This window comes from Lepidochelys kempii, chromosome 14 (assembly GCF_965140285.1).
Source record: "Lepidochelys kempii isolate rLepKem1 chromosome 14, rLepKem1.hap1, whole genome shotgun sequence".
In the NCBI taxonomy this organism is placed as follows: domain Eukaryota; kingdom Metazoa; phylum Chordata; order Testudines; family Cheloniidae; genus Lepidochelys; species Lepidochelys kempii.
In genome coordinates this window covers 50872649-50885625 of record NC_136393.1, presented here as the reverse complement: position 1 = coordinate 50885625, position 12977 = coordinate 50872649, and the positions used below count along the sequence as shown (strand labels likewise).

Here is a 12977-nt window from a genome sequence, read left to right as displayed (position 1 = left end):
CAGAGGTGTCCAGGCAGGTGCCCGGCGCTGGTTGCGGTAGCAGCCCGGGGAGGGGCATTTTAAGGGGTGTGAACTGTGAATGTTGATGGTCTCTGTGTTGGGGGGTTACAGGCCTGGGGCCAGGGGATCCCCGGAATCGCCCGAGCCAGGGCTCTAGGGGGTGCAGTCCTGGGTCTCTGAAACGTCCCCCAGGTTCTGCTCAGCCAGCCTGGCCTCCTGCGTAACTCGGCCCCGGGGATTTCAGCCGGGATCTCTGCGTCCGGCCTCGCCCGGAGCTTGTCCTGATGGGCTGTACGTCCACCCGGCTATAGCCCAGGCTGGCCCCCCCAGACCGGCTGTGACTCGAGGTCGCTCCATGAGTCAGTCCCGAGTGACCCCGGTTGGGGACCCGGCCCTCCATAGCCAGGCCCTACAACCGCCTGGCACTGCCCTAGGACCCGGCCTGCTCTTTGCTCAGCCTGGCCCCACCAAGGTCCCCCCACCATGGGACCCTGCCCTCTCTGACAGGGGTGGAGGTGGGGGAGCAGGGCTGTGTTTCCCCCTGAGGTCCCCCGATGTGTCTCCTGCCCTGGGGGAGGGTCTGTCCCTTGCAAATGCCCAGCTCTAAAGACAAGATCTTGTGGTGGTGGCAGCCGTTGCTGGGTGGGCACGAGCTGGGTGGGCAGGGGGGAGAGGGCCTGACCCCCGCCCCAGGGGGAGCAGCTCGTGTTTACAGAGCCCCTGGATTCCCCCCACTGCTGCTCACACCCTGTCCTGTTCTCTGGAGCCCCGTGGGGCAGGCTGTCGGCTCTGGGATGGGATTCGCTATGTGTCAGGGAGTCCCCGGGCGATGCTCTGGAACTGCTCCCCACAAAGCCAGACAGGACTCTGGGGAAGTCTCCTCTCTGGGAGCAGCCTGTCTGCAGGACACACAGCTCACCTGGCTTCCACCTTCCTGGGTCTGACCTCGGAGCCTTCAGCATCCTCTGGCCCTCCGTGCGCTTCCCACAGCGAGTCCGCCCAAGCAGGGTCCTGGGGAAGCCAGAGGGTCCTGCCCCCTAACTCCGTAGTCAGACGTGACTCTCATCCAGCCGGGGAAACAGAGGTTTATTAGATGATAGGAACATGGTCAAACACAGAGCTTGTAGGTGCAGAGAACAGGACCCTTCAGCCAGGTCCATTCTGGGGGGCAGTGAGCCAGACAACCCCGTCTGCACTTCACTCCTTGTCCCCAGCCAGCCCCAAACTGAAACTCCCTCCAGCCCCCTCTCCTCTGGGCTTTGTTTCTTTCCTGGGCCAGGAGGGCACCTGATCTCTTTGTTCTCCAGCCCTTTAGCTCTCACCTCACAGGGGGGAAGGGCCCAGGCCATCAGTTGCCAGGAGACAGAGTGTCGGCCATTTATGTACCCTGGCCCTTTGCTCTGCAACAATTACACCCCCTAAAGACTTAAGAACTGCCTTGGTGAAACTGAGGCACCCCTACAGTATTCAGAGGAAACATTAAGAACAGTCCTGCTTCGTCACACTATGGGTCTGTGCCGGGGTGGGATGGGGCAGGGGGATCCCTTGGCCTGGGGTCCCTGGAGGGAGCAGCATTTGCTGACGCCGTGGGGACAGGGAGCGACCCGTGTCTGTCTCTGAGAGTGTCACGGGGGGGTGCTCCGTTCACCCCCATGGCAGCACCCTCTCCATAGAGCTCAGAGGGGCAGGGAGCAGGAACATGGGGTGTGGTGGGGGGAATCCAGCGGGGAAAGCGCAGGATGGCCCTGATTTCTTGGGACGTGCCTCACCCATGAGGGAGGGGACGTGTCCGACAGACCTCCCGCCCCCCCCCCCCACACACCCAGAACCCGCCCCCAGGAAAGCCGGCCGCACAGGGTCCTGCTTGGGCAGGGATGTCTGTATCCGTGACCCGCAGCCTGTCCCTCCGTCTGCACCCCGAGCCTGAGCACCTCCAAACCCCCATCCTCAGCCAGGACCCCTCATTCCACACCAGCCCCACTCCTCTGACTGAGCACCCCAGATGGACAGACAGCCCCCATGCTTGTCTCTAGCATGTGGGGGGTGGGGGGCTGGGAGCCAGGGCTCCTGGGTACTTTCCTAACACTGCGAGGGGAGTGGGGACTAGCGCGGGGGGCTGGGAACCAGGACTCCTGGGTTCTATCACAGTTCTGTGGCTTCTGACAAGTCGCTTTCCCTCAGTGTCCCCCTCTGTACCATGGGGTGAGGACACCGACCGGGGCTGCATTTCACTCGTAGTTTATTCCTCTCCAGTGCAGGTGTGGGGCTGGGCCAGGCCCCCCGGATGCCGGGTGGTTTCGGGTGGAAAGTCCCTGGCACCGAAATAACGCCCGCCCATGGGACCCTGGTGTCTCACTGACGCACCAACAAGCAGGACGCTGGGCCGGGGTTAGCACCTCCGGGGCTCGGCCAGGGGCAGCGCGGCACCGACCGGGCATCACCGGGCGCCGGGCAGAGTCGGGGCGGGGAGCAGAGTGTGTTGGATGCTGCTGGGGCCCCGGGCTGGGGGCTCAGACCCATCCCTGGGGGCGGGGGGGAGTGAAACCAGGTGAGGGGGAAAGCAGACGTCAGTCTGTCTGTCTGTCCGCCCACAGGCTGCCGGGGTGTGAAAGGACGTAGAGAGTTAACCCTTTCGGGGTCGCGGGGCCTGAGAAATGTCTCCACTGGGCTGTGGGCAATTGCACGGGGACTTTCCGCTGACACGGGATTGATGGCCCTGGACTGAAAGGCCCCATGTCCCGGCCCTGGCCCCCTGAGCCAGCCAGTCCCTCCCCCCCAATCCCGGCCCTTCAGCGCAGCCCTGTCCATTTGCCCTCCCTGACGGAGCCTGTGCAGGGAAAGCCCAGCGAGGCCGCGCTCGAGGGCTGGAGTCTGGAGGGGCCCGTACTCAGAGCTGGGCTGGAACCCAGGAGTCCTGGTGCCCAGGGCTGGGCTCTGTCTGGCCCATGGGGCTGCCGTAGCTGCACCATAGTTAGGTGTGACACAGACTTTGGTTAGCGCAGAGGCAGGATGGTGAATAGCCGGGGCGGGGGTGTGGCGGGGGGCAGGAGTAGGGCCGGGATGGTCCATGTGGGGCGCTGGAGAGAGAAGACTCCATGGCAGGGGGGTCTTGGCCAGCAGAAGGAGCAGCGGGCCAGGCTCTGAGTGACTCACACAGATTCATGCCCTGGCCCTGTGTCCCCTCCCACGGGGACAGCCCATGGGAGCAGCTGACAGGGACGTCCCCACGGCCTCATCTTCCCGCTCTCTGGGACACTCCCCCACCAGGGTCCCAGAGCTCTTTGCACCCCGATAGCACTGGGGCCAATTTCCCCCACAGAAATACAGCCACCGCTGGGGTGGGGCCTGGCAGCTGGGAAACAGCATCCAATGGGAGCGGCGGGGAAGGGCCAGGGGAGCATGAATGGCCATGGTGGGGCAGGGGCTGGGGTCTCCCCGGCAGCCCTGGGGCAGGGTAACAGCGACAGAGCAGGGCCGGGCTGGGGGGAGGGGGAATGTGAGCACCCAGCCCACATATCGCCCCAGAGGTTGTGGGGTCCTGAATAGCTGGGACCCCACAAGCAACCCCCACAGCGGGATGTGGGACTCTCTGACTGGGATGGGGCTCCCGTGTCACTGGTGAGTCTCTGGGCCCCTGGGGGGATGGGGCTGTGACTCCCTGGGGGGTTTGGGCTCCTGAATAATAACTGCCCTGCCCCATAGCCCAGCTCAATGACAGCCCCCCCATCCCAGCCCGGCCCTGTCGCTGACCCCAGGCCGGGGTGTCCGTGCTCTTGGGGTGCCCCCCAGGCTCACCAGGGGGACGGGAGCATCCCCCCCTCTGCAGCTGCCTCTCCCCTGGGGAAGGAACCGGTCTGCACTGGGACTGGGAACCCACAGCCTCCCCCAGGGGTCACCCCCACCCGCAGAGCCCCCCTCTGGGGTCCTGCCCCCTCCCTCCCGTCAGATCCGGCCCTGCCCAGGGCCCTCCCCAGCACAACAACCCTGATCCCTCCAGCCGCTAAATGGCCCCATGGTGTGTCTGGGGAGTCCCCTCCCCCAGGGCAGCTGCTCTGTGCCCTGCGTCCCGCTCCCCCCAGCCAGAGCCCAGCGGGCCCAGTGGCCCCAGCCCTGTCCCGGCCCCGGGGGAGCAGTGAGCACGGAGCCGGGGGGGCTGGGGATGGTTTATTAGGGTGCAGCAGTTCTAACAGCGCCCGGCCTCGGTCCGGCTTCCCCCCGGGCTGTGGAGCAGCGTCCCCCAAAGGTTCCCCGAGGGCCGCGGGGTCAGCGAGAGGGAACGTGGGGCTGGGCTGGGGCAGGGAAAGGGTTAACACAGGAGGGGTCGCCCCAGGGCCCTGCGGGGACTGAGGGGCAGGGACGGGTCCCCAGGCGGGGGCAGCGCGGGCTGGAGCCGGGCAGAGCGCGCGGAGCAGATGGGGACGGGAAGGGACCAGCCCCAGGTTCTGCATTCTCCGGGCTGGGCGAGGGGCTGGGAGAGACGGACGGAAACTCCTGCCGGCTGGGGATCCGACGCCCAGGATCTAACTCAGGAGCCCTGCAGGGAGAGGGGAGAGAAATCAGCCCCTGGCCGTGGGGCTAACGGGAGGGACGGGGGATTTTCTCTGCCAGGCCCCAGGGCGCCCCCAGGGACTCTGCCCGGCAGCCGCAGGGCTGGGCGATGCTCGGCAGGACCCAGGACCCTCTGCCCCCGGGAGCAGCTCGGGGATCGGCCTGAACGAGGACCGAGGGAGCCGCAGACTCCTCCTCCGCGATGCCAACGCCCCATTGCCCAGCTGCCCCGGGGCTGAGCCGGGCGGGTGTCATGGGCCGAGGGGCAGAAGCAGCCGCCCCACGGGTGTCCCAGGCAGCCCATGGTCAGTGTGGGGGGAGGTGGGTTTAACGGGGGGAGGGGAATTGAAATTACCTGCAGGTTGGGGAATGGGGCGCCCTGAAAAAGAAAGAGAGACATGGTCAAAGCTGTGGGCAGAGGGAGCCGGATCCTGGGGGTCAGAGCTCCAGCCCCCGCCCCATGGCATGGAACGCCCCTCACTAGGACCCCAGCCCCCGTCTAACCCCCAGACCTGGGGTTCCCCCCAGCCTGTTATTACAGTATTGTAAATCCCTGCCCCAGGATCCCCGCATTGGGGGAGGGGACGGGAAAGGCTCTCAGCCCCGGGGTACGAGGGGTCGGGGTCTCTGTCCCACCCCGGGGTCTCGGCCGGGAGAGGGGAGAATGGGAGCTCCCAGGCTGGCCCTGGGGCCCCCCACTGAGATCTTCCCATGGCCCCTGCTCTGTCCCTACCCTAAGGGTGGGTGTGGGGGGGAGATCTGACCCAGCCCCAGCCGACTAGAAGTTGGGAGGCCCCTGCCAGGCTCTGAGCAGCCCCTGCTGTGGGGTGGGAAGGAGCCTGCAGCCAGGCCCACATCCCCCCCACAGAGAAACCCTGGTGCCCCGACCCCGCCCGGAGCCATTCACCTTTCTTATTCTTCAGGTAGATGAGGAGTCCTGGCACCAGGAAGATCAGCCCCAGCACGAAGCCCCCGATGCCCGTCAGCATCTTGCTCCTGGCAGCATCAGACTGTGCCTCTGTGAGACAGGGAAAGGGGAACGGGCAGTCGGGTCAGAGCCAGAGGACTCCGGGCCAGGCTCCCGTCAGCACCAGGGACCAGCGCCAGCCGGGGCAGAGCCCGGGGCATAGCCCGCAGGTGCAGCTATGGGACATCAGGGCTCCTCCCGGTCTGTGATCATCAGAGATCGGTCTCCGGCTCTGCAGCGCGAGGTCTGACATCCTGCCCATTGTCAGCATGAACTAGTCGAGCCCTGGATACTCCTGTGAGCCACAGAACTGGACAACCCCTTTGTAAACCTTGCTCAGCTCTTGGGTCCGTTATATCCTGTGGCTGTTCGTTCCACAGGGGAACTTCACAGTGTGTGGAAAAAGTCCTTGCTTTTCCCAGGTGTGAATTTGCCCCCTCCGTCGAGCGTCCCCTTCTCCTTGTGCTGTGAGACAGGGAGAACAGGAGTTCCCAGCCCAGGTCAATAGATTTGGGTTAGCAGGGCTCAAACAAGTGCTCTAAAAATTGTGAGTAGGGTCGATGCTTTTGCTAAACACAACGTAAATGTAAAAATCTGGATGTAACTGTTAAAATTTTAGAAGAAAGTTTCCCCCCGCAAAAGCAGTGTCCTTTTCCAAATCAGGCCAAACCTTAAATTGCTAAAACCATTGACTCTCTTCCGCAACAAGAAATCATTTGTGTGTGTACTTCCATGTGCAATTCTCCCATTTGGCCAGGACAAAAACCAGATGGATCATGGCGTCTTCGTACGGATGATCAAAACTTAAATGAAGTCTCTCCAGCTGTTACAGCTGTTGTTTCCAAAATCCCTAATCTAATTAATCTGTAAATCCCAGAGCAAAATAAGTTTCTACCATTGGCACCTGTTGGGTTTGAATATAACTATAAGCTTTAGAGAATGAGTTCAGCACTTCTGGAAGAGTGCTCCCAGGGTGGACACGCATCGGTACTTGACCCCGAACCTAAATTCTCACGAGCGTTGACATGTAAGAAATACAGCAGCAAATGAATTCCATGCCACTGAGCAGTCAGCACACCCCCCCTCAACCCACGGCCGTAGCAACTAAACCAGCACCCTGGATTTCAACTCCGCCCAAGGAGTATAAAAAGCAGGAAGTGAAATTAAAGTTTCAAATAAAACCAAAGTTACCAATAAATACTTAAAAAGAAAAGGAGTACTTGTGGCACCTTAGAGACTAACCAATTTATTTGAGCATAAGCTTTCGTGAGCTACAGCTCACTTCATTGGATGTATACTGTGGAAAGTATCGAAGAAAGTACCCACCTGCGGAAGTGAAGAAACAGATTGATAGAGCCAGAAGAGTACCCAGAAGTCACCTACTACAGGACAGGCCCAACAAAGAAAATAACAGAACGCCACTAGCCGTCATCTTCAGCCCCCAACCAAAACCTCTCCAGCGCATCATCAAGGATCTACAACCTATCCTGAAGGACGACCCCTCACTCTCACAGATCTTGGGAGACAGGCCAGTCCTTGCCTACAGACAGCCCCGCAACCTGAAGCAAATACTCAACAACAACATACCACACAACAGAACCACTAACCGAGGAACCTATCCTTGCAACAAAGCCCGTTGCCAACTGTGCCCACATATCTATTCAGGGGACACCATCACAGGGCCTAATCACATCAGCCACACCATCAGAGGCTCGTTCACCTGCACATCCACCAATGTGATCTATGCCATCATGTGCCAGCCATGCCCCTCTGCCATGTACATTGGCCAAACTGGACAGTCTCTACGTAAAAGAATAAATGGACACAAATCAGATGTCAAGAATTATAACATTCATAAACCAGTCGGAGAACACTTCACTCTCTCTGCTCACGCGATTACAGACATGAAAGTTGCAATATTACAACAAAAAAACTTCAAATCCAGACTCCAGTGAGAGACTGCTGAATTGGAATTCATTTGCAAATTGGATACAATTAACTTAGGCTTGAATAGAGACTGGGAGTGGCTAAGTCATTATGCAAGGTAACCTATTTCCCCTTGTTTTTTCCTACACCCCCCCCCCCGCCCCTCAGACGTTCTTGTTAAACCCTGGATTTGTGCTGGACATGGCCCACCTTGATTATCATGCACATTGTAAGGAGAGTGATCACTTTAGATAAGCTATTACCAGCAGGAGAGTGGGGTGGGGGGAGGTATTTTTTCATGCTTTGTGTGTATAAAAAGATCTTCTTCACTTTCCACAGTATGCATCTGATGAAGTGAGCTGTAGCTCACGAAAGCTCATGCTCAAATAAACTGCTTAGTCTCTAAGGTGCCACACGTCCTCCTGTTCTTTTTGCGAATACAGACTAACCCGGCTGCTACTCTGAAACCTGTCAATAAATACTTCCAAGTGCTCGGAGCAGGAAAATGGAGCGTCCTACGGAAAACCAGCAGGAACCACTCCCGTATATTGATGGTCAATCCAGGAGGGGGCAAGAGACTCTAACACCATCGAGGAGGAGGCGAGTAAGTCTGGAGGTGTAACTGGCACGTGGGACGTATGTTTAGGACTTGTATATGCGGTGACATGTATAACTTTGTTGGTAACCTTAATAAAACTGCTAAAAGACAGATGCTCTCGTATGCGTTGGGTGCCTACGGCTCCATGTGTTCCTATGGGCTCTAAATCCAGAAGAAACAGAGACAACGTTGTGGAACTTGAGACTGCAGCCCAGAGCTGAACCCACTGGAGTGCGATTCAGCGTAAACAGAACGAAAGGCTACGGCAGACAGTGCTTTGAAGTCTTGGCTTGGGCTGGTATTTGTGGGGGCTGGGTGACCCAGAGGCTCTTACCCCAGTTCACGGCGAGGGGGCCCCGCAGGCTGATGTGCTCCACCTGGCAGGTGTAGACGTCCCCGCGCCGGGGGCTCATCTCCAGCATCACCAGGATCTGGAAGGTCCAGTCTCCGTTCTGGAGCAGCTCCGTGGACACCACCCCGGCCGTCTGCTCCTGCCCGTTCTTCAACCACTTGATCTCGATCCCCGAGGGGTAAAACCCCGTCACGGAGCAAACCAGCAGGTGGGAGTGGGGCCCAGACCCCGATGTCGTGGGGGAAACTTTCACCTTGGGCTGAACTGGGGGAAGAGAGAGAGAGCTGGGAAAGGGTCTGGAGATGGACGGGGGCTCAGAGAGAACAGGGGCCCCTCCAGGGAAATACTCCCCCCAACCCCCGCATGTGCCCAGCACCTGCCTAGGGCGATGCCCCCCAGGGTGTGTGGAGTCCAATCCCCCCAACCGCACACACGGTGCCGTTCCAGGACAGGGCATCCGACCCCCCCAAGACACCTGGCAGCTGCCCGGGGCAGGGCACCCGGGATGTGTAAGGTCCCGTTCCCCGGGACACGCCCAGGACAGACGGGGCTCCCCATGGTGTGTGGGGTCTGATTGCCTGGCCACCCCGTTCCCCCCTCACTGCCCTGGGGTGGGGCTGGTTCTCTCCTGCCCCCCGTTGCCCTGGGCAGGCTCCGGCAGGAAGGGCCCGAGGGGAGTCGCGTCCCGTCACCCCCATGGGGACAGAGCCGGGGACGGTCTGACCCTCGGGGCCCCGGGAGACGGGGTCTCAGCCAGGGACCAGGGGCTGCGCTGACCCCTGCCAGTGGGGACCCCGAGGGGGGAGGGGCGGGGTTGGGGGGAGGGGAAAGTTCTGCCCCATCGCCCGGCCCCCCGAGCCCAGGAAGGGGGGTAGAAGCCGCAGCAGCCGCCTGCCCCGAGGGGGGTCTGGGGGGGCGCTGGGGGCTGAACCCCTCAGAGGGGCGGGGGGGGCTGGGAAGGGGGAGGGGTCACCGGCCCCCCAGAGACTGACCCCGGGTGGGGCTCTGCTCCCTGCCGACAGGGGGCGCCGCAGCCAGACCGGGGCGGGGCGGGGTGGGGGGGGAAAGGGGAGATTCCCCCCCCCGTGACCCCGCCCCAGCGCCTGCTGCCCCCCCCGCCGTGGCGCGAGACGTTCGGTTCCCCCCCCCCGGGGTGCAGGTGGCGGATCGCGCCCAGCGAGGGGAGGAGGGGGCGGGGCAGGGCGTGTCCTGCTGCGGCCCCGCCCCCCGCGCTCCCTCTCCGGCCCCGCCCCCTCGGAGCCCCGCCCCCGCACTCACCTCTGCGGCCCCGCCCCCCTCGGAGCCCCGCCCCCGCACTCACCTCTGCGGCCCCGCCCCCCTCGGAGCCCCGCCCCCGCACTCACCTCTGCGGCCCCGCCCCCCTCGGAGCCCCGCCCCCGCACTCACCTCTGCGGCCCCGCCCCCTCGGAGCCCCAACCCCCGCACTCACCTCTGCGGCCCCGCCCCCTCGGAGCCCCGCCCCCGCACTCACCTCTGCGGCCCCGCCCCCTCGGAGCCCCGCCCCCGCACTCACCTCTGCGGCCCCGCCCCCCTCGGAGCCCCGCCCCCGCACTCACCTCTGCGGCCCCGCCCCCTCGGAGCCCCGCCCCCGCACTCACCTCTGCGGCCGACCACCTTCCCCGCCTGCGCCGTCTCGTAGTTGTGCCGGCAGAACGTGTCCACCGCCCCCCGCGCGTCCGCCAGGATCGCCGGGTCCTTGTTCCAGAGCTCGGCGTCGGGCCGGCCCAGCTCCGTGTCCGCCACGTACACCCCCAGCTCGCTGTCGAAGTGGACGTCCTGCCGCCGGTCCCAGATGTCTCGGTGCAGGAACCGGACCCGCTCGGTGCCGTTGGTGAACAGACACTCGGCCTTCACCTGGTACAGGAAATGCTCTGGGGGGGGGGACGGGCCGGGCTCAGGCTCAGCGGGGGGGGGCGGGGACAGCCCGAGCCCCGGGACCCCCCCAGCCCCGCCCTGGATCCACTGGGCGCCGCGGGAGCCCGCAGGTCTGGGGGGGGGTGACAGTGACGTGGGGAGACGCGGGGGGGGGGGACACGGGGGGAGGGGCGGGGCAGAAGGAACAGCAGAGAAACGGGGGTGGGGCACAGGCGGGGTGTGGGGAGACTGAGTCACCGGGGGCACAGCACAGATGGGGGCGCAGGGGGGTGGGGAGCCAGGCCGGGGGCACTGACACGGGGGCTGGGGGCCGGTCGCTGTGGGGCAGGAGAAGGTCCCGGGTCTGGCTCTGGAGCAGCCTGTTAATGTGGATTGACTCCAGGTTCCCCGGAGGGGGGAAGGGTGTAAAAGGGAACGATTCTCTGCATTGAGTCTCACCCCCATGGGAGGGGCCTGGTTCCCCCCATGGCCCCTCCCCAGCCTGGGACCCCCCCAAACACCACACAGGGAGCCGGAGCTCATGGAGAAAAGACAGAGACCGACACACCCAGCATCAGCCCAGGACAGGGCTCCCCGGGTGTGTGGGGTCCAATCCCCCCCTCATACATCTGCTGTCTGCCTGGATGGGTCTCGCCAGGGCATATGGGGCTGATCCTCCCTGAAACACCCAGCGCCTGCCCAGGCTCCCCGGGGTGAGCAGGGTCTGATTCCCCCAATGCACCCGTGACCAGGATGGGGCTCCCCAGGGCATGTGGGGTCTGAACCCCTTGATACACCCAGCGCCTGCCTGGCATGTGGCTCCCTGGGCATGTTTGTGGGGTCCAATCCAACCTCACAGATACACACAGCACCCACCTGGGCCATGATCCGCAGGGTGGGTGGGGTCCGATCCCCCCCCCCCCCCGATACACCCAGTGCCTGTCCAGGATGGAGCTTCCTGGGGCATGTGGGTCTGATCACCCCCCTCCCCCAGGATACACCCAGCGCCTGCCCAGGACGGGGCTCCCCGGGCACTGGGCAGTGCTTAAGTTGTGCCAGGGCTGAGCCCCGGCCCCTCTTTCATTACAGATTAAGCCCCCGGGGCGCTGGGGTCTCTGCTCACCTGGGGGCTCCGTGCAATGAGCCAGGTGGGTTCTCAGCACCGTCAGTGTCACGAGCAGAGCCCCAGCCCAGGGGCTCCCGGCCCCCAGGATCCGACCCGCCCCCATCGCGGCTCAGGAGGGAGAGATCTGGAAAGTCGTCGGGACCCCGTAGACTGAGACCTTCTCTGCCCAGCTCCGAGCACCAGCCCCAGGATGCTGCCCACGGCCCCGGGGATTGGGCACCCCCAGCCCAGGGGCCAGGCAGCATCGGGTCTGGGCAGCATCATCTGTTGCCGGGCAGAGCCGGCCCCAGCAGGTCTCGGTTCCATACTTCTCCCTCGTAGGGGGCAGAGCAGGGTCTGGGGTCGGGCTGCAGGACTCGCCTGGTGCCTGCCATGGCCCCGGGGCAGCTGGAGAGCGGGGCCAGCCCAGGGACCAGCCCCCACCAGAGCAGGGCCCCCAGCAACAAGCCTGGGACCCTCCGTCCCCTTCTCCTAGTGCCTCGACCCTCTGCTGCTGGCTGGGGCAGGCCAGGTCTGTGGGGGGGGTCTCTGGTTGTGGATAAATTTAGGCCCAGTGGAAGGTTCGGGGCTGGCCCCACAGGCAGAAGTTCTGAGCTTCCCCCACCCCCACCTCCATGGGCCTGAGCCCTGCCCCCTGGGACCCTGCTAGAGACGTTCAGTCTCCATGGGTCAGGCACAGCTCGGCCTCCCAGCTGCTCCCACCATCGATCTCCCTAAGTGGCTTCTCTGGCCCCCCTGTTTCTGAGCCCCTCTCCACTGCATTTGCCCCCCGCTTCCGTGGGGCAGGGCCGGGCCATTATCCCCAATGCCCAGCTGGGGAGGGAGGCCCAGAGAAGTCAGTGACTGGCCCAGGGTCACACACAGTCTGTGGCAGGGCCGGGAATGACCCCAGGGCTCCTGGGTCCCAGGCCAGCCCCTCTCGGCCCCTCCTGCCGGGGGCAGTGTGAACACCCAGCGCGTTAGCGGGGTGGGGGTGGGGGGACGGATGGCAGCGGGTTTGGGCAGGGGACACGGATCGACACACCCGCACAGGGCCCAGGACAGACCCCGGAGGGAGGGGGTTTGGTCACTAACAACAGGTCGGAGCCGGTGCCAGCAGAGGGGAAAGGCCCCATGTCCCCGTCCCCACCTCCTCAGCCAGTCCGTCCCCACCCTGGGGCCTCATGGGGGATGGTCCCGTGTCCCAGTCTTCCATGGATGATGCCCCAAACCCCGTGTGTGGCCTGGTCTACACTTGTCCCATCAGATCTCTGTGGCTCAGGGGTGTGACCCCCCTCAGTGGAGAGCTGGGCCGGCCAAGTCCCCCATCTGCACCCAGCCGTGCTGCAAAGCAGGGTGCCTGGGGGGGGCGTGAGCGCCCTCTGGGGAGACCCCACCCAGTGGCGCTGTGTCCACACCTGGGACAACCCCCCACTGGAGGCGCCGTGTCCACGCCAGGAGCAGGCATCTGGCCAGGAATGTGCCGTGTGGTCAGCCCCAAATGCTTTAAAATCCTGCGACGATGTACGAATACCAGCTGTGGGGTTTATTTGCCTTCTGCTCTTTGAGCCCCTCGGGTGCCCGGGGGTCACAGTTTGAAGCTCTC

General features: G+C 63.6%; 1 protein-coding gene across 1 annotated transcript; it reads right to left on the bottom strand.

Moving 5' to 3' along the window:
• Window positions 1–4151: 4151 nt before the first annotated feature.
• On the bottom strand, window positions 4152–11539 carry LOC144929403 (HLA class II histocompatibility antigen, DR beta 5 chain-like). Its single transcript, XM_078848768.1, has 6 exons — window positions 11390–11539; window positions 10011–10283; window positions 8374–8655; window positions 5456–5566; window positions 4904–4927; window positions 4152–4534 (listed from the first exon to the last, which is right to left on the bottom strand). The coding sequence occupies exons 1-6, from the start codon at window positions 11493–11495 to the stop codon at window positions 4521–4523; spliced, it is 810 nt and encodes a 269-aa protein (XP_078704894.1). The 5' UTR covers window positions 11496–11539; the 3' UTR covers window positions 4152–4520.
• Window positions 11540–12977: the final 1438 nt, after the last annotated feature.

Bases quoted from the DNA above. Each gene is read 5' to 3' on its own strand.
- LOC144929403 (XM_078848768.1), bottom strand. From the start codon at position 11,495: ATGGGGGCGGGTCGGATCCTGGGGGCCGGGAGCCCCTGGGCTGGGGCT. The intron at 10,284-11,389 runs GTGAGCAGAGAC...CCCCCCCCCCAG, and splicing joins TCATTGCACGGAGCCCCCAG to AGCATTTCCTGTACCAGGTG. The intron at 4,928-5,455 runs GTGAATGGCTCC...TTTCTTTTTCAG, and splicing joins CTACCTGAAGAATAAGAAAG to GGCGCCCCATTCCCCAACCT.